Source organism: Meleagris gallopavo, chromosome 1, assembly GCF_905368555.1.
Source record: "Meleagris gallopavo chromosome 1, MGAL_WU_HG_1.1, whole genome shotgun sequence".
NCBI lineage: Eukaryota > Metazoa > Chordata > Aves > Galliformes > Phasianidae > Meleagris > Meleagris gallopavo.
In genome coordinates this window covers 109,171,250-109,193,485 of record NC_139404.1, presented here as the reverse complement: position 1 = coordinate 109,193,485, position 22,236 = coordinate 109,171,250, and the positions used below count along the sequence as shown (strand labels likewise).

Below are 22,236 nucleotides of genomic sequence, written 5' to 3'. Positions count from 1 at the left end.
GCGGGAGGGCGGGCCGGGCCCGCGCCGCCCCGGCTCAGCGCGCAGCCCTGGCCGCCGGGGCGAGCGGCGATGTAAACACCGCTCGGCCGCCATCCTCCGCAGTCTCCTCCTCCCCTCCCCCGAGCCGCCAGCGCTGGGGCTCCCTCCCTCCCTCCCCCTCCCTCCTCCTCCTCCTCCTCCGAGCAGCGGGGCTTCCCCCCGCCTCCCTCCCTCTCCCCTCCCTCCCTCCCTCCCCCTCCCCGCCGGCTGTTGTTGTTGTAATAAAAGTTGTGGGGTGTGTGCGTGTCGGGCACCCCGCCCCGCCCGGCGCTGGGGGGTGTCGGGGGTGCGCGGGGGGGGGGTGCGATCGGCAGTTAATTACGCTGCGTTTCCATGAAATCGTGCGGAGTGTCGCTCGCCGCCGCCGCCGCCTCTGCTGCTCCTTTCGGTGATGAGGAAAAGAAAATGGCGGCGGGGAAAGCGAGCGGCCAGAGCGAGGAGGACTTCGCCAGCTTGACAGCCGAGGAGAGAGAAGCCCTATCCGGTCTCGACAGGTACCCGCTCCGCGCCCGGCCGTCTCCGCGCCCGGCTCGGCCCGCGCTCTCTCCGCGTCCCCCTCCCTCGCCCGCGGTTCCCCGCTCGGCGCTGCGCGTGTGCCCGGCCCGGAGCCGGGCCTGCCCGCCTGCCCGCGCGGGGGGAACTGCCTCCGGCTAACGCGGCGCCTCGCGCCTTTCCTTCTTCTCTCTCCTCCCTCCCGCCCGCCCGCTCCCCTCTCTGCAGCCGACTCTTCGGATTTCTGAGGCTTCATGAAGATGGCGCCAGAACGAAGGCCTTGCTGTTAAAGGTAGGAGCGGGGATGGATGGGGAGAGCGGCTTGGGGGTATGGGGGGGGGGAGGGTGGGGGACGAGAAGCGGGAGGGGGGGGGAGGGAGGCCTCGCCGCACGCTCCCCTGAGCCCACACGGTGCGGAGCTGTGCGGGGCTCTCCCCTCTGTCCCTCCTCACAACCGATGCGGGGACCGCGTTTGGGACGAAGGCGGCGGTCCGGCACCGGGCCGGAGCCGAGGGCCGAGAGCGAGCGGCGGGGCGGGAGAGGAGGGGGGGAGGGGGCGCGGGCGCGGGGGAGGGAGGCGGAGGGGGGGGGGGAGAAGGAGGAGGAGGAGGCGGCGGGGGGAGGGCGCGCGCGAGGCGTTGCTGACGTTGCCCTCTCCCCGGACTCTCCCTCGCGATTTGGGCCCCGCGCGGCCGCGGAGCGCCGGGGGAGAAGTTGGGAGTTGGAAGGGGCGCGGGAAGCGCCGCCGAAGGGGAGCGCGGCTCCCGGCCCAGAACTCGCGGCGCGCCGGCCGCTCTCCCGCGGGCCTCCCCTGCGTCCCCGCTGCCGGGCGGCTCGTCGGGAGCCCGCCCGGCCTCGCGGAGCGGCGTTCGCGTCCGCGAAAAGTTGTTGGCCCTGTCATTGAGTTAAGTAATGGCTGCTCCTGCCGGCCCAAGATGGCCGGACAGGGAGGAGAAAGAGGAGGGGGGGTGGGGTGGGGGGGAGATAAACACGAAACAAACACCGCGAAGAGACGTGCGCGTCGTGCGGAGCGCGCGGCCCCGGCCGAGCGCGGAAGGGAAGGAACTCCGCGCGCGGTGTCCGGGCGCTGCCCGCGGGCGGGCGGGGCCTTATCAACCTGTAGCACGCGCCGCGCCGCGTTCCGCACCGCGCTGACAAAGGCCCCCGAGCTGCCGGGGGCTCCGCGAGGAGCTGCCCGGCGCTCCGCCGCTCCCCGCTCCTGACAGCAGCCGAGCGTTTGACACTTTGTTCCCCCCTTTATGGTGCCCGGCCTCTGCGCTCGCGTTTGCACGTGGAGGATTTCTAGCTGAAGTCGCGACCCCGCGGCGGCCCGGGCCCTCGCTGGGCTTTGGGTGTTTGTTTGTGGCCTAATTGGAAAGGCTCGGTGTCAGGACGTGGGGGAGGGTGGAAGGAAGGAACGCGAAGCCGAGTGTGCCCTTCTTTGTGTTTGCATTGAAAAACCCACGCCGCTTCGGCTGGGTTTTCAGAATTATTCATTCGGGTATTTATTTTCCCAATAAATCAGAAAGGTCGAGGAGTGATGTGTCACAGCGGTTATGTTCTGTACATTAAGTGTGATGGGCTGGGATTCGTCCCTGTGTGCTGCCGAGGCTGCTGGAAACATCGCCGGGAATCACACATGGGATAGAGCCTAAGGATGCCACTCAGAAAATAAAGGCATGATATCGTTAAGGTTGCCTGTCTTACAGGATTGCTACCTCGCATTGGGTTTCACATACTGGAAAATTGAAGCAGTGCGAGCCACAGTTCAGCACGTTATTGAAGTTTTTGAGGCCGTTTTGAATACAGCGCCTTTTTTTTTTTTTTTTTTTGCTACACATTCTAGTTGTGTCTATGCTCTGTGTCAGGTAGTTGAAGTTATTGGGCATTTTGATATTTTCAAAGTACGTTTTTGGGAACATTCATCCTCTTGCTGTATCAGCATATGATTCCATGCAGTGAATATTAAAAAACACAAAAACAAAACCCAACACCATCACAAATCGAAACTGGCAAATATTTTGATATTGCAGCTCTGTTTTCTGACAGTGCTTTGGACATTGATGAATTGCATGCTAATTTATGGAGCTTGCTCTTTGTAAAACTTGTCACTGAGAGAAGGAGATGGTTAAGGAAGAAGGATTAAAATGTTACTGTGCAGTGCAAAAATCTTTCAAAGGCATTTTTTGGCTTGCACAAGATTTGGATTTGTTTGTACTTTTTTTCTTTTGGAGAGTGTGCATATGTTTCAGTTACTGTTATCAGTAAGTAAAAAGTTATTTATAAAATGTTCATTACTTAGTTCTGTGTGTGTGTGTGCGTGTGAAGCATTATAGGTTCTGTAATATCTGTGGTGGAAGAGAAGATTTGGAGTAATTAATCTAGTAGGCCACTGAAATTTCATGTAATAGTCATTTTTATTGTAGGAAGCGTAGACATATATATGTACATTTAATTAATGGCTTTTGCAGTGATAGTAATGAAATCTTTCTTATTGTGCACGGAGCTAACAAAGACTCTAACTCCATAATTATGAAATCCTAACTGTGATTTAAGAATCTAGGAGCCAGTGCATTGGAAAGCAATGCAAGATATATGTGCAGGAATAGCTAGGGAAGCCATTGAGTCATGTTTTGAAAAGAATCCTTCACAGAGGCAGAAACATCAGTGCTCCCTATACTGCAAGAGCAGTGCGTCTGCTACTGCACCCTTTGAGAGGAAGGCTGAAGCAGCACCTCTTTGGCTGTGCTCCCTGGTTGCCTGTGGTTATAGGGTGGCAGGAGCAGCGTCCCAGTCCCGGGAGGCTCTCTCAGCTTGCAAGTGTGCAGGGAATTGTTCCCTTCTTTTCCTGAGCTCATATTTAGTGAGAGGGCTCTGGTGAGGGCTTGAGTTCGGTGTCTCAGCACTGAGGTGCTGCTCCAGTTCTTAGGGGGTTTCCCTTGGCAGGACGCTGTGTGCTGGCTCAGGTCCTTCCAGACCAGCCAGGAGATCTCATGGAGCCTTAGCAGTGGGAGCTGTGGTCTAACAAAGCCACACCCTGGCAGAGCAAGCAGTAAGAAATCCAGAATCTTTTTAAAGGATGAAGGAAGCTTCATGTCCGGAAATTTAATGTGGCTGTGGGTTTTATTCCTTCTCCAGGTCTGGACTGGAGTCCACCTTTTCAGTAGTTTTGCTTTATAGGATATATGACTGTAGCGCCCTGAACTAAACTGGGTCCTGCTGCTGGGTGTAACAGATCAAAAGAGCAGATATGACATCAGATCTATACAATATTTATGGAGTATTGAAGATAACGTCTAAAGGTCAGGAATACGGTTTTGTTGCTCCACATATTTGATGTGTGATAAGCCAGAAAAAAAATCAAACTTTTATGTAATTGTGTACGTGCTGTTAGTATTGTGACAAAGGGGTAGAATTTGCTGTTGTCGAAACATTTTGTGTTTATTTTGCAGAAAAAGAGCTTGAAAGATAATAGTTTGCAGCTAGTGTGGTTGTAGGGAAGAGGCGAATTAAGTGATGTCTCCTTTTGAGCCTGCTGAAACTCTGCAAATCCAATGCGGCTCGTCTTGTTTAGGTGAAAGTGCACGCAGCTGTGCACTGGAGTTGACAACAACGTTAATGTGAAGGAGCCAAAAACACAAAATGGAAAAACAAACAAACAAAAAAAACCAACCCCAAACTCGCTGGTATTGTGATGTCTCTTTCTCCCTGAAGGATGTTAGTTCTCACAAGAGGTGAGGTTTAATTACACAGGGAGGGGGGAATGTATGTTTTATTGGGAGTGAACTGCAAACGATTTGCTTTTTCTCTTTATTTTTTAGTCTTTTTTTAATCCCGGTGTTTTGCCAAAGTGGACTTTCTTCAGTGGCAATCCTTTGTTTCATAAGCTATAATTTTTTGACCTCCATGCAGATTTCAGTTGATGTAACTGGTTTTTAGGTATTTGTTAATTCTTATTCATTGACGAATCAGGTTGTCATACCGTATAGACAGAATTTGAAGCATGTTCCCATTTAACAGTATTGATTATGAAATCAGTTCCAAGAGAAATAAAGTAGATTGATACAATATAGCAGTTCTGGGTCTCTGTTACCTTTTGTGGTTTAGCAGGCCTTCCACCTGATGTAAAAAATGCAGTTTCCTTTGTGCAAAGGTCACATGTGTTGAGAAAACTAGCAGTGACTATCAGTGCATTTATTTAGCGCACAAAACAAGTGCACAGTGACACCATTCTTTCACTTTTCTTATAATTGTAGGTGTTACTTGCTTAAAAACACTCTGGACAGTGCGAATAACCATGTAGTGACTTTGTCCCTTCAGTGTTGACATAGATGCTAATTTTCTACTAATCTAATTAAATATCCTCAGTTTTAAATGTACCAGACTGCTTGAAAAATAATTCATCAGGAAAACTCTTCAGCAGACCAGCCTAGGTATAGTAAAGTTTTTTGTTTTTTTTTTTTTAAACAATTTTGGAAACATTTTGGCTCTATTTATTTTCATCAAAACAAAGGAGAATTGCTTTTAAAATAATTACAGCGTTTGCTTAATGTAATGGCAGTGTTGGGAATTGAGAAACTGGGAATTGGTACCATGAGACATCTGCAAACCATTCCGGGAAGTGGGAAGCCTCTCCAGTTTCTGTAAATTTATATCTCAGTGTTCCTTTATGTTTTTTTTAATACATTTTACATTTCTTATTATTTGGCAATTATCTGCCATACTGTCTGTTAAAGCAGAACAAGTTTGAGTTGGCTAACTTATTGCAAATTGTGTTATGGACTCAGCTGGTTTTCTAGCCTTTTTTTGAGGGTATTTGGAAGTTGGAAGATTTGAAGTAAGAATTGGAGCTGCTATTGGATAGCTGGGAATGAACCCCAGACTTCAAGATCAGTATTTTTCTGCATGCTGCTTGAGCTCAGTCTTTGTATGATGGTTTTTTAGGATCTGATTAAGTAATGGACAGCATTCTACAGTTCATGGTTGCGCTATGTTTGTTTTTTGAAATTGCTTATCTTAAAACAACCCACATGATATGTATCTATCTTGGTTCTTAAAGACTTAATTATATGCTTGCATCATTTGTACTGCATCTGGCATTAAAAATAACTTTTTTTTTTTCTCCAAATGGACATTAGACAGCTCACACGTGAGCTGTTTGGAATGTTTTCATACTTCCAAAGCTGATGTTTGAGGCATATTTCTTTAAAATGGTCGGGGGTTTTGTTTTTTTTTGGTGTTTTTCTTGGTTGTTTTTTTTTTTTTTTTTTTTTTTTTTATTGCTCCAAACTTAAGTCTTTGAGTATTTTGGCTATTTCATAATTTTAAAGTGCGATGTTGTTACTTCTTCCTGTGGACGAGGAAATGAGTGAAGTTACAGTTGTACTTTTAATATATTAAAGAGAAGGTAAGGAAGGATTAATCTCCTCAAACAACACTGTTTTCTCTGAAGTGTGGTTAGATTGCAGGGAAACTAACATACCCATTTCAGTATAATGTCCTCCATCAAGAAGCTTTTGTGAGGGAATACAATATAAGATTTTTCTTTGTTACAGTACCTTTCTTTAATAGAATACACGTTGTTACAAATGGCAGCCTCTAAGTTCTAATCTGCCGGTCTCTGAAGGCTGAAGTGACCTTTTACTCAAACCTATCCGTAGACTTAAGACTGTTTGTGCCCTACTGACTTAATTATTAAATAGACAAAGCAAGCAGCAGGAATAAAGAAGAGGGAATTGTTATTGTGTTTTAGCAGCTGAGGAAAAGGGGTTGTGATAGATTACTTGTTTAAAAATTGTGAGGAAAACTAATGGTGAGGATGGGGCTACCTTTTTCCACACTCAATTCCATTCTGATAATTTAACCACTCAGATCCTTCCATTAATCCTTCTGTGGTTCATGGTAATAGTGGGCTCTGTTTTTCAAAACTCTGTGTGGGTAATATTGGACACTGTATGCAAAAATGAAATGTCCAAAGTATGCGTTTTGTCTATGTGTAGTATTCAAGTGTGTTTCCTGCTTGTGAAACACAGGGGCCCTCTGCCTCTTGCCAGCTTTTGTGGCTGTCTATTCAGATTGAGTGTACATGTTAATTACAGTGGTAAGACTATCTGCAGATATTAACATCATTGTAGGTAAATGTTGAAAGCATGATGTAAAAACTGTACCATACATTTGTTTTGCATACAGTTTTAGAAAAGAATTACATTCAATACTTGGGCAGTTCTGCTTGTAGAACCTCATGTTTTCATCACATTTGTGTAGTGATGGAAAACTAAGGGAAGTAAGTGGAAAATATTTATGGCTATGAAGTTATTTGATAGTGATTAGCATTTATTACAGGACTCTGGTACCAGACTTATATGCAATGGCCTACTTTTATTCTTTTTTTCTTTTTCCTTTATTCCACTGAGAATTAGACAGGCTTCCATTCTGTGGAGAAATTAAACTTTGGTTTCCAGCTTTACATGTTCAAGAATTAGGCTTCAGGTTGTTCATGGTTGGTGAACAAATACTGTTCTTGGTCCTCAGCTGTTGGGATTTCCTGGGCAGCAGCAGGGATTTGTCCATGTTTCCAGCAGATGAAAGGGAAACAAATACATAGTTTATGAAAATGGAAATGGTTGTGTAAAACCTTTTAAAGGAATTAGATGAGTTTCTGCAGAAATGAACTAAGCGGATGAGTTGTGAATACTCTGCTGAGCAAGGGGACGGATTGTAGTGTTTGTTCATATGGTTCCAGAAGCTGACCTGTTGTTATGCTCACGCACTATGCCCGTAGGTAGGTTTACGTGTATGTCTGTCAGTCCCTTAGTTTCAAAGATACCTTGTGTTTACCCTATACCTTTGATGTTAGTTACTTTCTGTTGGGATCTCCCTTGTTGGTGAGGTCCTGCAGCTATGGTGTTTGAAATGTAACATTTGAATAATGTATCTTCACCATTAAAAGTGATGGAAGTGATGCTTATTAAACTTCCAGTGGCCTACAATTGCTAACAGCTTTCCCCTGTTCGGTGGCAGAATAGTTCTCTGTAGTTAAGAACAAAGACGGTGCTCAAGTCAGTGGTTCTGTATGGAGCCATACAGAGGTTGTCAAGTTTTGTGCAGTTCCTTCTGAGGAAGGAGAAGAACTGCGTTTGAGAAAGTCTAATCTGAGTTTGTCAGACCAGGGAAGTCTTGTGATGTATTTAACTCTTCTCTTACTTAATTATATATGTTCCTGGTTCTCAGATAAGCATAATAAAGCAATTGCATTAGTAGCTGTAATTTCTCTTGAGGAATGTGTTTTCTGGACTGGTCTGCTCAAAGCCTGCTTTCAAGACTAGATCTGCTGATACCACTGAAAGTACTGTGTGACATATGGCAGAGCTTGCATGAGGGTAGAGTTTACTGAATGGTACCCCTTTAAAATCAGCTGGTGTGTGTCAGGTGTTTGCAGTGAGTGAGTCAGGTATTAATCTTGATACTAGATAATATTTTTAATAGAATATGTAGATAAGAGTACCATGTTAATGAACAAATGTCCCTTAGGTGTGTTTGGCAGTTGAAGAACATTCTTTCTCAGATACTTTCACTTTAGAGTGTAAGAGGATGCACGGATTACCATCAGAGCAGTTCTGACAAAATAGCTTCCTTTATGATTCTTGCATTTGCTATATAGCATTCATGGAAGAAGCTTCTTTAATTAAGATATATAATTAAGGGTATTTTTAATGGGAGTGACTAAAAGCGTGTCGTGAATTACAGCTAGAACGCTGTACAGCTATATCTGAATTTCCTTTGTGGTATATTGTTGAATTAATTGTTGTCAGTTAAAATGCTTTAAGTAATTTCCTTTTCTCATGATGGTATTTTGTGGAAAGTTATTCATAGATTGGTTATTAAGTTCTAAAGCAGACTGAATCGTGAATATGCATTTCATGAAATTTTTGGTTGCATTTTGAGAATTTTAAAGTTTTGAACAATTTCAGGATATCATTTTTAGCATTAGTCAAATGTTCCAGTGTAATGGCTTCTAAAATGGAGCCCATCAATCTTTTTCGCTTTTGTATGGCGGTATCATGTTCCTTACATTGAAGTTGAGGTTGCCATTTTAACTTTTTTTATGTGAGCACTATTTTCATTATTTTGTGATTTGAAAACTTGTTTGTAAGTAAGTAAAACCTGTAAGTATTTATTGGCAAATAGGGAATTTAAGTTAAGACTTCAGGTTGTTTTTTTTTTTTATTAATTTTTCCCTTCAGAATTTTAGAATCTTAATTAATCTCTGTGCTTCTGTTTCTGTGCTGCTTCTCATATGTGCTAGTGAAACTATTTTTGGGCCTATGCAATAAACCAAGCTGGCAAATTGATTCAGATTAAAAAAAATGTAAATAGTACAGGTTATTTTGCAGACTCAAAAATGGATGCATGGTTGTTTTAATAGTGAAAGATTTGAGAATCTAGTGTGGGTTCTGCTTAGCTGACACTTTCTGGAAAGGATATTTGCAGAATTGTTGCTGAAGCAGAAAGGATTGGTCCCTTGTTTTCTTATGGGAAGCACAAGTTGCTAGGATTATACATATGCCTTCTGAGGAGGGAAGATGGAATGAGTGTAGTGACCTGGCTTCGTTACCCTCTCTGAAGAAAGACCTAGCGTTTTGTGAAGGTAGCTGCCCGTATGAAACCAAGGACGGTTTCAGATCTGAGTTGATGTGCAGCAGCAAAGAATGCCTGTGTATGTGTGATCAGAACTGTGGAAGAAAGCTGAAAAAGTTTTGTGAAGATTTTTTTTTTAATGTTGTTATCGACGTGGCTCTGAATAGGGGAAAGATGCTGAAGGATCCAGGCTGTATACTCTGTAAACTGCATTTGAAGCTATGCCTTCTGAAAATGAGGCCTTCATTTGCTTTTGAGGAAGAAGAGAAATGAAACGTCCTTCTGGGAAAGTCTTTTCAGAAAGAATATAGTGTTAAAATAAAAGGAAGAGATTTTCAGTTAAAGGATATTGTGGTTTAACCCTACAGGTGGCTCAGCACCACAGTGTTGTTTGCTCACTCTCCCCCTATTCAGTGGGATGGGGGAGAGAATTGGGGGAAAATAAAAAGAGGGTAGAACTTGTGGGTTGAGATAGAACTAAGATAGAGAAAAGGAAAAGAATAATAGTTATGGCTGTGTGTTTGTGTATGAATGTGTATCACATATACAAGTGGTGCACAGGCAATTGCTCACCACCTGCTCACTGATGCCCAGCTAGCCCCCAAACAGTGGAAGAGAGAGAGCTGAACTCCCACTCCACTCAAAACTCCTTCTCCATGATGTCCTGTGGTATGGAATATCCCTTTAGCCAGTTGAAGTCAGCTGTCCTGATTCTCTCAGCTCCTTGGGCCCTTTGCTGTGAACAGCCTTGGCTCTGTACAGTTCTGCTTAGCAGCAGCTATAAACATCAGTGTGTTATCAATAGCGTTTTTCTCCTAGAACTAAAACATAGCATCTTACCAGGCATTCTGAAGAAAACAATTACATTCCAGGTGAAACTGAGACAAAAGAACCGAAAGAGAGGTTGACAAGGATAGTTGTTAGACATGAGGAAGCCAAGCAATAGGTGATAAAGTGATGCAGACAAAATGTGGGTGGCTGGGAAGCAGTGAAAATCAGAGTATTTTTTTCTAGCAACTACCTGAAAGCTGATCCTGGCTACCATCTAACTGTTACTGCTGACTTCAAGTAGCATTTGTGCTGTTGATGGTGATGTTGCCTGCTTCAAAAGGCTTTAAAAGCAAGGTAAACAGGAGCAGAATAGACAGAAGGAAGTGGAAGAAGGATTAGGAAGGGTGTGAGAAAGCCTAAGAAGAGTTATGTACTTTAGGTTCGCTTGTGTCTCTCTGTTCTCCCATTTTTGAAATAAAATTAAGGCCTGGTAGAGGAAGCAGCTCCTTTAGCAGGAGCACTGACTGCATTGTCCAAACCTTTGTCTTCTGCTGCTGCTGCCTCCCTTCTTCCCTCTGCCCTTGCCTCCTAACGGAGTGCAGGAGCTGGGAAACCAATAGATTTTGCTTTTTTCCTCAAGGTGAAAATGAAGGCTAAGAGGATTGACGTGTCTGTCTGTCCTCGTGTCATGTTTTCCAGCCTATAGATTTGAAGGATGGAGAAAGCTGAGCAAGTGAGGATGGTATAGGCGGTTATTTTAAAAGGGAAATAAATAGTTTTAAATGTGGAATTGAAAGTCTGAGTAAAGGGAGAGGAGATGTAACGGTATAATTCAGTGCTGAGAAGTGTAGAAAATGTACAAGATAAAGTGAAGGGTAAGAAAATTGTGAGACATCTTTTGCATAACATTATAAAGTGTGCCATAAGCAGTCACTGGTATGAAAGAAAAAGAGAAATGTTACTGGGAGGAATAAAGTACGGAAACTGAATACATTGGTTGGTAAACCATAAAAGAGCTTCTGGGCGGCTTGCAGATATGGTTTCTAAAGATATGGGACCACAGTGTTTCTTAAAATGTAATGCATTCTTGGTCTTCCTTGGGGGACACAAACCTGTGTTCTGTGTTTTTTTTTTTTTTGTTTGTTTTGTTTTGTTTTTTTTTAATTCTTCTATTTTCTCTAAGGTTTTAATGGTTGGAAGGTCAGAACCTTTGAATTTTCGGTCTCATTAATGCTTATGCATTGTGAAACACGTTGAAGGATTATCTGATTTCAAATGCTACCTCTTGAAAAAGATAAGCAAATTACTCTTAAAAGTGCTTTTGTGGTCTTAAAAATTATAAAAAAAAGGCAGGAAAATTATGAAATTTAAGAGAAATTAGTTATTATTTCTCCCTTTCTTGGTTAAAAGATGAATATAGCTTTTAAAAAAAAAATCTGAAAATCTCATTAGAAGTTGTTTTTCAGCTAGTTTTGAATCAGAATGACACATACTCTTCTATTCCTTGCTTAAGAGGTGATAAAATAAAGAAATAGTTTGTATAAGGCAAAAACAGATATGAAAGAGATGCATGTCTGAGCCAGCTATGAAAGTGACCTCTGTGAAAATCCTCAAATACACTCTTAAGATCAGAGCACACATAATTTAAACAGTGAGTTACCTTTTGGGATTGTAATGGAGGCTTTCTTAACTGTAGTTACTGTGTGGAGGAAATGAGTAGTTTAAGTGGCTTCAATGCCTCTCTTGGTTACATGGGGAGAGAATTAGAGGGGCTTATGTTTACAGCAGAAATCAGTTTTGGTGCCTGTGTAAAATGACATGACAGAAGAAAATTACAGTCTGTGTTAACTAATGAGCAGAATAAGGTCTCATTTTCGACCTTAAATGGGCTCTCCTGACTTGAAAGTTCACGTGCTAAAGAATTTTAGTTTTGATGGTTTTCTTGGATTAATTATACACCATCCATCTTTGCTGTTACTTTTTTTTTCTATGCAGAGCATAGAAAATGGGACATTTTTTAAAAAAAAGTTGCTTTGATAGAAATAATTTGCTAGTACTTTTAATGGTTGAGCAGGACCTGGAAAGGAGACACATGTTAGAGACAATGGAAGCACAGGAAAAGTTGCATTATAGTGTGGAAAACTGTTGCAGAGATGTAGTTGGAGGAACTGTGGAAGGTTGTATACAGATTCCTTAGATAATAGTGTGCGATGGGGATAGAGCTGTTACACTGGGCTTCAGTGCCTAATGTGTTGAAGGTTGTCTTCAGTTAATCTGAGAGCATAGATGGACCTAAAGCTGTGTGGAAAAACTTGGAGCTGGAATATTGCAATCTATTTATTCCCTGCCAGTAAAAATGCTGTCATCTTAAGTTGATGATCATTAGTTGATTCTCTTCCTCTGTGGCAGCTTGTTTGTTGATTTTGAATGGTAGGATGTTTTCAAGTGATGCCAGTTATGAACTTAGATCTTGCTTACGTTATGGCCAAAATTTTGAGAAAATTGATGAGACTTTTATAATCAGTGAGAAGAGAATCTTTTGTACTGCTTTCTTTTAATTGCTAATTATTCCAAGTCCTTGGTAGTTTGAAACAATGGCATAGCTCATGTCCTTCTCTTTAGATTAGCATTTGCTACTCAGATGGAAGGGGTGATTTTTAGAATGACTTCTAGATGAAAATGATCTTGTTTCTGAAAAAATGAGAATGGGTAAGCACAGCTGTTGTGTGCAGGAAGCTCTCAGAATTCAGGGAATGTGTGGCACCTGTGGAACTGAGGTGCACATTTGGATGACTTTGCTTCTTGAGAAGGCCCAGCAATGCATGCATTCCCAAAGCTCTCTTGGATTTTGCCTGACCACTCTGCTTTGATTTCTATTTATAGGAATAAAAGGTTTTTTAGATTGTCCAGGCAAGCAGCAGAGATCTTCTAGAGGAAGCTTTTTGATATTTGGAGATTATTTTAATTTCTTCATGGCTTTTTAATATTAGTTAAGGAGATTAAAGTGCAGCTTCCTTAATAGTGAAGCTCTGGCTCCAGTCCATTAACTCTTTTCTTCAGCACCAGTAGGTAGGAATTCTCTAACACCAGGAAATTGTGCCTCACGAGGAGCTGATAAGCAGATCTGTAGACTTACTGATTGAAACAGGGAACCAGGTCTCAACCACAGGTCACTTCACAGCTTTTTCCCTGGAGCCTTTTTCATTTCCAGAATCAAAACTCAAAAATGGAACAAACTGATGCAAAGCAATTCATTAATGATTGGCTTGAGGTCTGTTGGGCTTCAGACAGCTGTAAAGGAGAAAAAAAGCACTTCTACTCTAATGACTTCATTTTCACTAATTTTTCTATAGCAGTGTAAAACCTTTCTGGATTTTTGTCGTGTCATTACTGAAAGTGATTAACTCGTACATTCTCATAAGCAGATTACCTGTTTTGCTCAGCTCCTTGTTTGCCAATATATGGGTACACGAGTTCTGGAGTGGACGTATTATCAAATATCTATAACCTCTCTGTGTTTATGTTCACAATTGAATCTCAGTTGGACAGTAGTCTGCTGTTACAGCTGTACTGGCATTTTCTCTTAACTTGGCATTCCCTACATACAAGTTACTGTTAGCATCATTGCACTGTTATGTGCAGTGTCAGATTCAAAAGTGTAAGAGCCCTCTGTCGCTGTCCTGGTTGGAAGGTTGAGCCAAGATCTCTGATTATTTTTTTTTCTTCTTACCCTAATGTATGGGCCGCCAGCTTGGAAGCGTAGAGCTGACATTCTAAAAGTAGAGATGACATCTGTAGCTGTGGCTCTCTGTGCTGTTGTGATACTACTTGTATTATTTTCAATTTTCAGTATCTTCTGTGTTTTCTAAAGAATAAAAAATTGCAGTCAACCTTAAATGTTGTTACAAGTAATGTAATTTAGAGTCCAGGCCAATGGGGTCTTGCTACTTATTATCTCGAAAGACCAGAAAAGCTACATAATGTTATGTTGTGAAACAACTGCACATGTGGAGTGTCCCAGTGGTTGGCGACCCTGCACATAGCAGGGAGGTTGAAACTAGATGATCATTGTGGTCCTTTTCAACCCAGGCCATTCTATGATTCTCTAGATGAAAACTGTTGTGAAGTGGTAGCTTGTAACATTTGTTAGAGCCTTCATAAAAGGTGCATTGCAAGTTATGAGGTTTTCACTTAGCATATGTGAAGCTTCCACACCAGGATCATGACGTGACAGTGTAAGAGAAATGTGTTTTTAGTGTATGTTGTGTTGTACAGTTTTCTTGAAGATTTTTTTATTGTTGTGCAGATTCTTTGCTTTGCAACTGCTGTGTCAACCTACATCTTGATTACAAGCTAGTACATTTTTCCTGTTTTTAACTTGGTTTAGACAAACTACTGGAAAACAGACGTTGGTGATTAAATCCACAGTGTGAGAGGAATGACTAGTGTTGCTTAGATTTGCAGGTAGGAGAAATTATTAAAAACAGATATGTTTTGAAGATGATGCAACATTTATGTAACTTGATAATGTAAGCTAAATTGGTAGCTCATTTAAATAGAACAGATTCCCATTTTGTTTAGAAGACGCTGAACAAGAGGGACAGATACTGTGGTATTGCCTCTTCTTCCACAGTCTGATAAGGAATTAATGTTACTTCTGAATAATTTTCTCTTTGTTTGAGGATGAGTTATATCCTTCATTAAAATACACATTAAAAGTGAAGTGTTGGACTTTTTTTCCTTCATGTATATAAAAATTTTGGCATTTGATTACCCTTCGGTTGGATCCCTTTGTTGGCATGTAGAGCTTAAAGAAAGATTCCCTGAACTTTGGAGAAGGGATACCTGTTGGAAAGTGTTGTTCTGTACCACTTGCTAGGGGAATTGAGCTGAAATGAGTGAAGTTTCCATTGCCAGTTGACATTTACTACAGAAAAGTCCCCATGAAGTTGCCTGAGTGAAGCTGTACGTCTGTTAAGTCATCTTTTCTTTGGCTGGGTAATAGCAGTTAGAGCTTAAGGCTCCATTGCTTGCATAATGTTGACCTCCTGACCTCTCCAACAAGTTAACCATTTCATTTTTTCCCTACACCCCTCTGCCCTCCAGCATTTCTAGCTTTATCTCAAGTTCTTTGTGTGCCAAGCCCTCTGTCACTGTCAGTGTCAAGACGTGTGAGTTGTGGGTCACATTCTTACGTGTAGTGATAAAATGGGTGTGGGTGAGGGGGAGGCCCGTACTCTTCAATTTTAGAAAAAATAGTTTGAAATAATCAGTAATATTGAAAATGTTTTGAGATCTCCACCTTTCCTTAAGGAAGCTTACTCTCTACATTTACTCTATAGAGTGTACAGTAACAAAAAGTATGTGCTTGGCATGGGAGGAGGAAAGAAAGGGCAGAGCTGGCTGTGGGTGGGGACCTCTAATATAGGAAATTGAGCCCCAGTGGTATTTCTGGAGCTGCCTTAGCACATCCCAGTTGTGCGGTAGGGTTGGAGGTAGTGTATAGCGTGGGCCATGCATAATTAAATCACAAGCTGCATGCTAATCTCTCACTTGCTTATAATTATTGTTTACAATGGAAGGAGATCTCCCAAGGCTTTGGGAAGTAGCCCACTTTTGGACTTAAATGTCCCCATTAATTGCGCGCTCTTACATATACTCTGAAATACAAAGGGTTTTGCTTCATTCAGCCTGTGTGACGGAGGAAGGAAAGGAGATCACAGGACAGAAAAAGGCACTGTGTCATCTGCACACCTGTATGTCAGGTATGAATGGTCTGGCTAGTTACATCTGGCACGTAAAGTCATGGACCCTGTGAGCGCCAGTGGTTGTAAATGAGTTGTAGAGGTGAAGGAAGCCTAGCTTTGTGGGGAGGAGTTTTGAGTTCACAACCCGTAAGTCTTTTGAAATTATAGCACAGTTCTTGGGGGGGAGGGGGTACTTGAGAATTGCTTAGTATCCTTTAGCTAGTGATGGCTTTGCCTTATGCAATCTCTCTAGATTGAAATAGAAAAATAGAAATAGAAAAGATTATTTCTTCTGTCCTTCCCCTTGCCCTGCAAATTCAGTGTTAACAGCAAAAATTGTTAGTTTATGCAGTTAACTTTGTCCTTTGCTGTCTTTTGTCCTACATGACTGGTCTAGCAAGACTTTTGAAACTGGGAAATGAAATTGTTGTACTTATGGACATAACTTCAGCTCTAACTTCAAAGTGTGATGTTCTTGTATTTCTGTATCTGTTATCTATGCCGTGTGTGTTTCTTTTGCCACCCTCTGCAACTGGAGAGTAGCTGCCTGTAGCATTGCTATGGTTCAAGTTTAAGGCTGCTTTCCTGGAAGTTCACCTGCTCAGCTTTTTTCTGAAGTTGGGTATTTTTTACTTTTATTTTTTGTTTTCCCCTATCCGCTGATTTGCTTGCCATCCTTATCTTATGGTACTGCTGATGGTCATTGTTGCTTGGTGTCCCTCACATTGGTCCTGCTTAATATGGCACTGCTAAATAAATCATAGTGGTTTTCTGAAGGCACATGAGTGTTCTTCCATTTGATCATGTCAGCAGTCAGGCTCACAACATCTCTCAGGGGAAAGTCTTTTTGTTACATCACTGCTACCATAACTCATGCTTTTTTAGCTTAATACCTTAACTGTAGAGGACAGCCAGCCCTTCTGCAGCTAGAGTGCTAATAGCTGCTGCCCAGTGACTGTTGTCACAGCACTGTGGTTACATGCATTTCCTGTTCTCAGGACATTACTTGGTTGTTTGAAACCTTCTGAAAGACCTCATGCAAGCAGGATTCTACTTAACTATAATCAGAAAACTGTTAAATTTTGACAGAGACTTTCATGGTTTTGTGCTTAGCTTGCTGCTCTTAAAACTTGCTTCACTGACCGAGAGCTGCGATTTCTGTTTAGAAACTATATTATGTTTTCTGATATCACTGTCATTATTTGTATAAAATTCATCACTATTTGTAGATTTCACTATGGATGGATAGTGATACAAGTGTAGCTTTAGACAGTGATAGCTTTTTGATACTGAAAGCAAGTAGTAACATTAGGAAATAAATGTTGAAAATACCACTTCTCAAATTTTAAAATAGTGTGCCAGTGGTCTACCAGCAACAGAGCTGAGATTCAGACTTAATGAAAATGGGTAATAAGTTAATTATTCGATTCATTATTAAGTCCTGAACAAAAATCACAATAGAATCCAACTATAATGCTGCATTTTGCTGATGTTTCTTCATCTATCAGTTGCTTCTGATCTTGTTGAAACCACTTTCATTTTAGAGAGAAAAATCATCAGTCATAGAGTTTTTTTTTTTTGAGAACTAGAAGCACTTCAGAATTCTAGGTGACAGTGGCTGTTCCTGTGTGTTTTGGAAAGAAGAGCAAGTCAGAGTTAGAAGCCTACCTGTTTGGTGAATGATGCAGCAGAAAGCAGACTCCTTTCTCCTGCCCATTTGAATGCTATGGGGATGTCTTTGGGAGAAAAATGTTGTGAACACTCACTTGGAGCACTTTTAGAAAACTTGAAAAGGTAGTTGAACATAATAAAACCTTTAAAAATACCCTTTGCTGATGTAACTGCTGTGATTTCTGAATGCCTGCTTTACTTGTCGCATGTTATTTCTAGCTCTTGAGATCAGAAAGCTGTTTGTTTATTTGGTACCGTGCTTTGGGTGGCAGCACATGTTGGGCAAGAGACATCTGAAGTTATTTGAAAAGGGATATCCAGTCTTTTTTTTTTTTTTTTTTCTATTAAAGCGTTTTTTTTTTAACTTAATAGAAAGTTAGGAATAACTGTTCAATTTTTGCTTCAAAAACTTTATTTTCTACATGAAGTTTTAGAAGCGCATCACCATGTGTGATGCTGCTGGCTTTCTGTGAATATTCTTACTTTTTTACTCCATCACTTTTCTTTTTTGGGAGTTGCCAAATGAAAACTTGTCTTCAAGTCTAGGAGGAATTTGTTACACAAATGACTTTTGAAGGGTGGTTACCTTTGTGTACAGAAATCTAGTTTGTATGAGGATGGGAAGCTTCAGTTATGTTTAGCTGAAATTAAAGTAGCTGCAGTGTTAGTACCCATCTTGCTAGAGTAATGCCAAAATGAAAAAACAAACTAGGTGAGTTTAGTTCTTAATAAACTAGATATAACTGCTAAAAATTGCATTCCTTCATTAATTGAAAATATTGAATCTCACATGTATTTCAAATATTGTCTGTAGTTTTGGGACTGTAGTTACACTCTCCACTGTCAGAAAACGTGGTTGCCTCCTTTCTGGATGGTAGAGATGCCATTATTTGAAATCTTAAGATGTTAGATCATTCTTCCTCAGGCTTTCCCAAATACTCTCATCCAAAAGAGCCTCAAGGGTATAAGTCCTTTGTTTCAGTTTAGCTCTTTATAGTAAGTAATTGGTATTGGTCTGTTGCACTCAGATAGAAATTGTTTTCAGAAATCCTGTGCAGAGTCTTCTAGAGAGAACACAAAGAATACATAGGTTTACATGAGAATTTCCAGCTGTTTATGAAGCCTATCCCTTCTTGTTGCAGGCAGTTATGTCATAGATCTTGTTATATTTATGAAATCCCACAGTCTTAAAAGTGGTAATGCTCCTTTGCCTCTACTCTTGTTATGTAAATGACAAGAAAATCCTAAATTTTCTAATTGTCAGAATCCTTTTTTAATTTTCAGTTTGAATTTATACATGTTAGTTTGTCAGCACTGCTGCTAGGCTGAAATAGCTCTCCTCTTTCTCTGATGTTTGTCCTGTTGGTACTTGTAGAAAAGAGTCGTGCTAGCTTTGGATTTGTTAACCTAAGTAACTTGAGCTGTTTTGACTTCCTTTTCCAAGAGAGGAACGTCTTTTCTCTTATCTTTGCATCTGGATGTATTTATATTTTTTGAACATGGAAATTACATAGAATGCTGTAGGTCATAGCTGCCAAGATGCTATTAATATTTCTGCCTTTACATGGGGTTATTCCCCATCTCTTGTACTAGGAGAGCTTGGGAGCACCAAATGAAGCTACAAGGAAGCGAATTCAACAAACGGAAGACAGTTCCTTGCAGTTAATCTGTGGAACTAGTTGTGACAGTATGTTGTTAATGTTAAATGATTTAACACGGTTTAAGAAGTAGTGGAACAAATTAATGGGAGGAAAATCAATTAATACCTGTGCTCAGGAAGTTTCTGAACTAATTTATGTTCTACAGTCTGTGAAAATATTAATAAAATGTTGTTATATGCAACCTTTTTCCTTTTGTTTTTCTTTCAAGGATGTGTGTTCATGGGAAGGCTGTGCTCATCTTTTCTTGCTGTTTTAATACACATTCTGTTGAAGTGAATGTGGAGACAGGACGGTGGGCTGGGCAGACTACTGGTCAGACTTAACACAGTGACCTCATTTTATCACTGTCAGGAAATTGATCATCTGTTGATTTTAGAATTGTGTACACGTTCTTTCATCTGTCTTATGTTGGCAGCATATACTCATTTTGCTTTGTTGCATTAAAATCCAATAATTAACATACTTGACTTGTCAGAGTAGTTTTAACAAGCCTTCTGAGGAGATCATGGTCTTCTGTGGATGTATAAAGTACTGCTGCCTGCCTCCTAGTTTTACCTTTGTAAAATGCAGCTGTGGCATTCTCATAAGTGTATTTTCAAGTTGTAATGTCTTCACCTCATTTATAATACTGTAAATTCAGTCCAAAGGCCGATATGGTGTCTCTGCAAATTACGGAGATAGTGATAGGCTGCCACCAATCAGTGTACTTCAGAGGTAAAATTCTGTAATACTGTGTTGTATTTCGTGTTTCCTGGACACAATAAAATACCTTTGAAAATGGATTTTAAGTAGAGTTGCGTCTGACCCACAGAAGAAATGAAAGCATTTTGGACTCTATGTGAAACAAAGCCCAGGAAACTGTTTCAGAAACTGTCATCTCAGATCTCATTCCATTACTACACAGAAGGAATAAACTTTGACAAATGTATTCAGGCCTGCTGCACCTTGTGGTCTCATGTGCAGCAGCTTAGCTGTACTGTTAATATTAGGGGAGTAAGGAGAATGTGGCTGAGGTTCTGCTCCTTTTAATTTACCTGAGCATGAGAGGGCCTAGCATCAAGTGGGTAGCCAAATCTTTACAGCTGGGAATGGAGAAATAAAATGAACAGGAGCTGTCAAATTTTAACAGTACTTGATTTTAATATTTCACAAATACTTTCAGTTGAAGTGTCTAGCAAAAAAGAAAAAAGTTTTCTTAATTTTTTCTTGTTCACTTACCATAAATTAAGAATCAGTTCTGTATGGCTTGCCTTTGAAGAGAGCAATAAAAATTTGGAATCTTACACCTGCAGCTTGTAATTTGTGAATGTGTTTTCCCTTCTCTCTGCCCTGATTCTAGGAGTATTTGTCACCTTCTTTTTGAGGCTCAGTGCCTCTGACTCACACTTTCTCTTCAGATCTGGGCCTCCTTGTCTCCTGTTGTCACTTTACAGAGCTCTTTCACCTGCTTGGCTCATGGAAAGGATGGACCCAGAGTTAAGAAGGCAGCTCTCTTAAGAGCCCCCACCATCGCTATTGCTGCTTGGCCCTGATTGCTCCATCCAGGAGAGCAGCTTCTCCTCCATTTATTCAGTGCTAGTTGGCCAAGAGGCTGAGAACAGTTGTAGCCTTTCCGTGCACTGCAGAACTGCAGAGCTTCACTAGTTAGCAGTTTTTTGCCCCTGTGAGCCACATTCATAACGTAGTGTAGCCACATGCACCTTGTAAGATACCAGTTCTCCACCTGTGACCTAAAGACAATGTAAATACAATATAAATAATTTCTTGCATGGGCACATGTTAGTCACGTTCTCAAACCTAGGTGTAAAGATTACACAACCTCCTGTTGCTTGCATAAGGTTGGCCTTGGTGGTCCTGAGTGGTAGTTGTTGCTTTGTTTAGATACAAATAAAGCTGTTATTTCAGACAACTATGCAAAATGAATCTTTTGTCTACAGTTGATGTCCTCAAATAAAGGAACTAAGAAGACTGATACTTGGGACTGACTTGCATATTATTCTTTGTGCTTTATTTTAAGTTGGGAGTTATAATTTTAATTTGATGTATTTTAAACTTTTCAAATGTTCTCGGACTCTGTAACCTTTATTTTTCATTCTCCCTACACATTCACAACAGAGGGCTAATTACTTGTTCTTTGAGTGACTGGTACCATTGAAGTGATCCATGGAGAAGTGATGTATAACAGGAAAACTGCTGCTGCTAGGTGGAGCAGGAGTGAGATGATAGGCAGTGTAGAAAGTGGTGATGTTCAGTTCTGCTGTGAGTGAATAGTGAACTATCTGCTTCTCTTCCCTGCCATTCCTCTGACTAAGGTTTTATCTCACTGCCCCTCGTATGTTCTCCCTTGCACACTTGTGATATTCTTTATTCTGCCTGAGCTTTTATTTGCTGCTTCTTTGGTTGTGCCCAGCACGTTCTTTAGAGTTTTACTCTGTGCTGGATGTTGTCATGCTTGGTTTGTAAATACTTGCTTGGTTTTACTCTTTTCCACGTTACTTGTCTAGGGGAATTGCTTGTTCACATACTGTTTTAATTGGGATTTTTTTTTTACAGTATATGGTGATTTTTAATTTTTTAATAAAGGCAGTTTTAAATGTGCGCACCTTTCTGCATATCCAGTGTAGATGTCATACTCTTCCAGTGATTATTTGTTCCGTTCTTTGGTCAAGTACTGGAAAAAGTCCAGTCTTCTATGTAGTGAACCTTTTCTTCAATTGAGGAGTGTTTTTGTTAACTGCAGTTCTCACCAGTGTGTTTTCTGACAATGTAAAGGTCATTTGTGCTCAGGCCGGTGAGTCCTTCACTGAGTAGCTTTATGCCCTGGGTCAAATATTGGTGGTTTTGCAATCTCAATCTGCTTGCATTTTGGAAACTATTGTTTTTCCAGTAAAATTGATGGAGGTCTTTCTGAGATTTGTTGCAGTAACATGTTCTTGAAATTAATGATGTCTGCCACTATGAACAATGAAATTGGTTCTTCTCCAACTGAAGGCCTGAGTCATTACAGCTTCAGTTGAAGAGTCAGCTGCTTAACTTACCAAACACCTCACCTTTCGTGGAGTAAATCCAGTTGAATACAGTACATCTATCAGGAGGAGACGTTTGTCAATAAATGTCTGAAATACATGTTGTTGACTTCTGTCATTTCATTCTAAATGCAAACCCTGCAGTAATGTTAGGAGATCTTCAAAGGTATTTGATGAACAAATGATATAAGC

At 41.3% G+C, this 22,236-nt stretch overlaps 1 protein-coding gene across 15 annotated transcripts in view; it reads left to right on the top strand.

The window, feature by feature from the left end:
* The first annotated feature begins 237 nt into the window (after positions 1-237).
* The window catches only part of KDM6A (lysine demethylase 6A), a 148,132-nt gene continuing 126,133 nt past the window's right edge, over positions 238-22,236 (top strand). For 10 of the 15 annotated variants that reach the window (XM_085209435.1, XM_085209424.1, XM_085209413.1 and 7 more), the window contains exons 1-2: positions 239-533; positions 760-823. In XM_085209435.1, coding sequence (XP_085065561.1) covers positions 373-533; positions 760-823 — 225 coding nt within the window. In that variant the 5' untranslated portion in view covers positions 239-372. Of the gene's footprint in view, positions 534-759; positions 824-22,236 lie in introns of all 15 variants that reach the window. The other 5 variants (XM_085209442.1, XM_085209418.1, XM_085209401.1 and 2 more) reach the window with 2 other exon arrangements.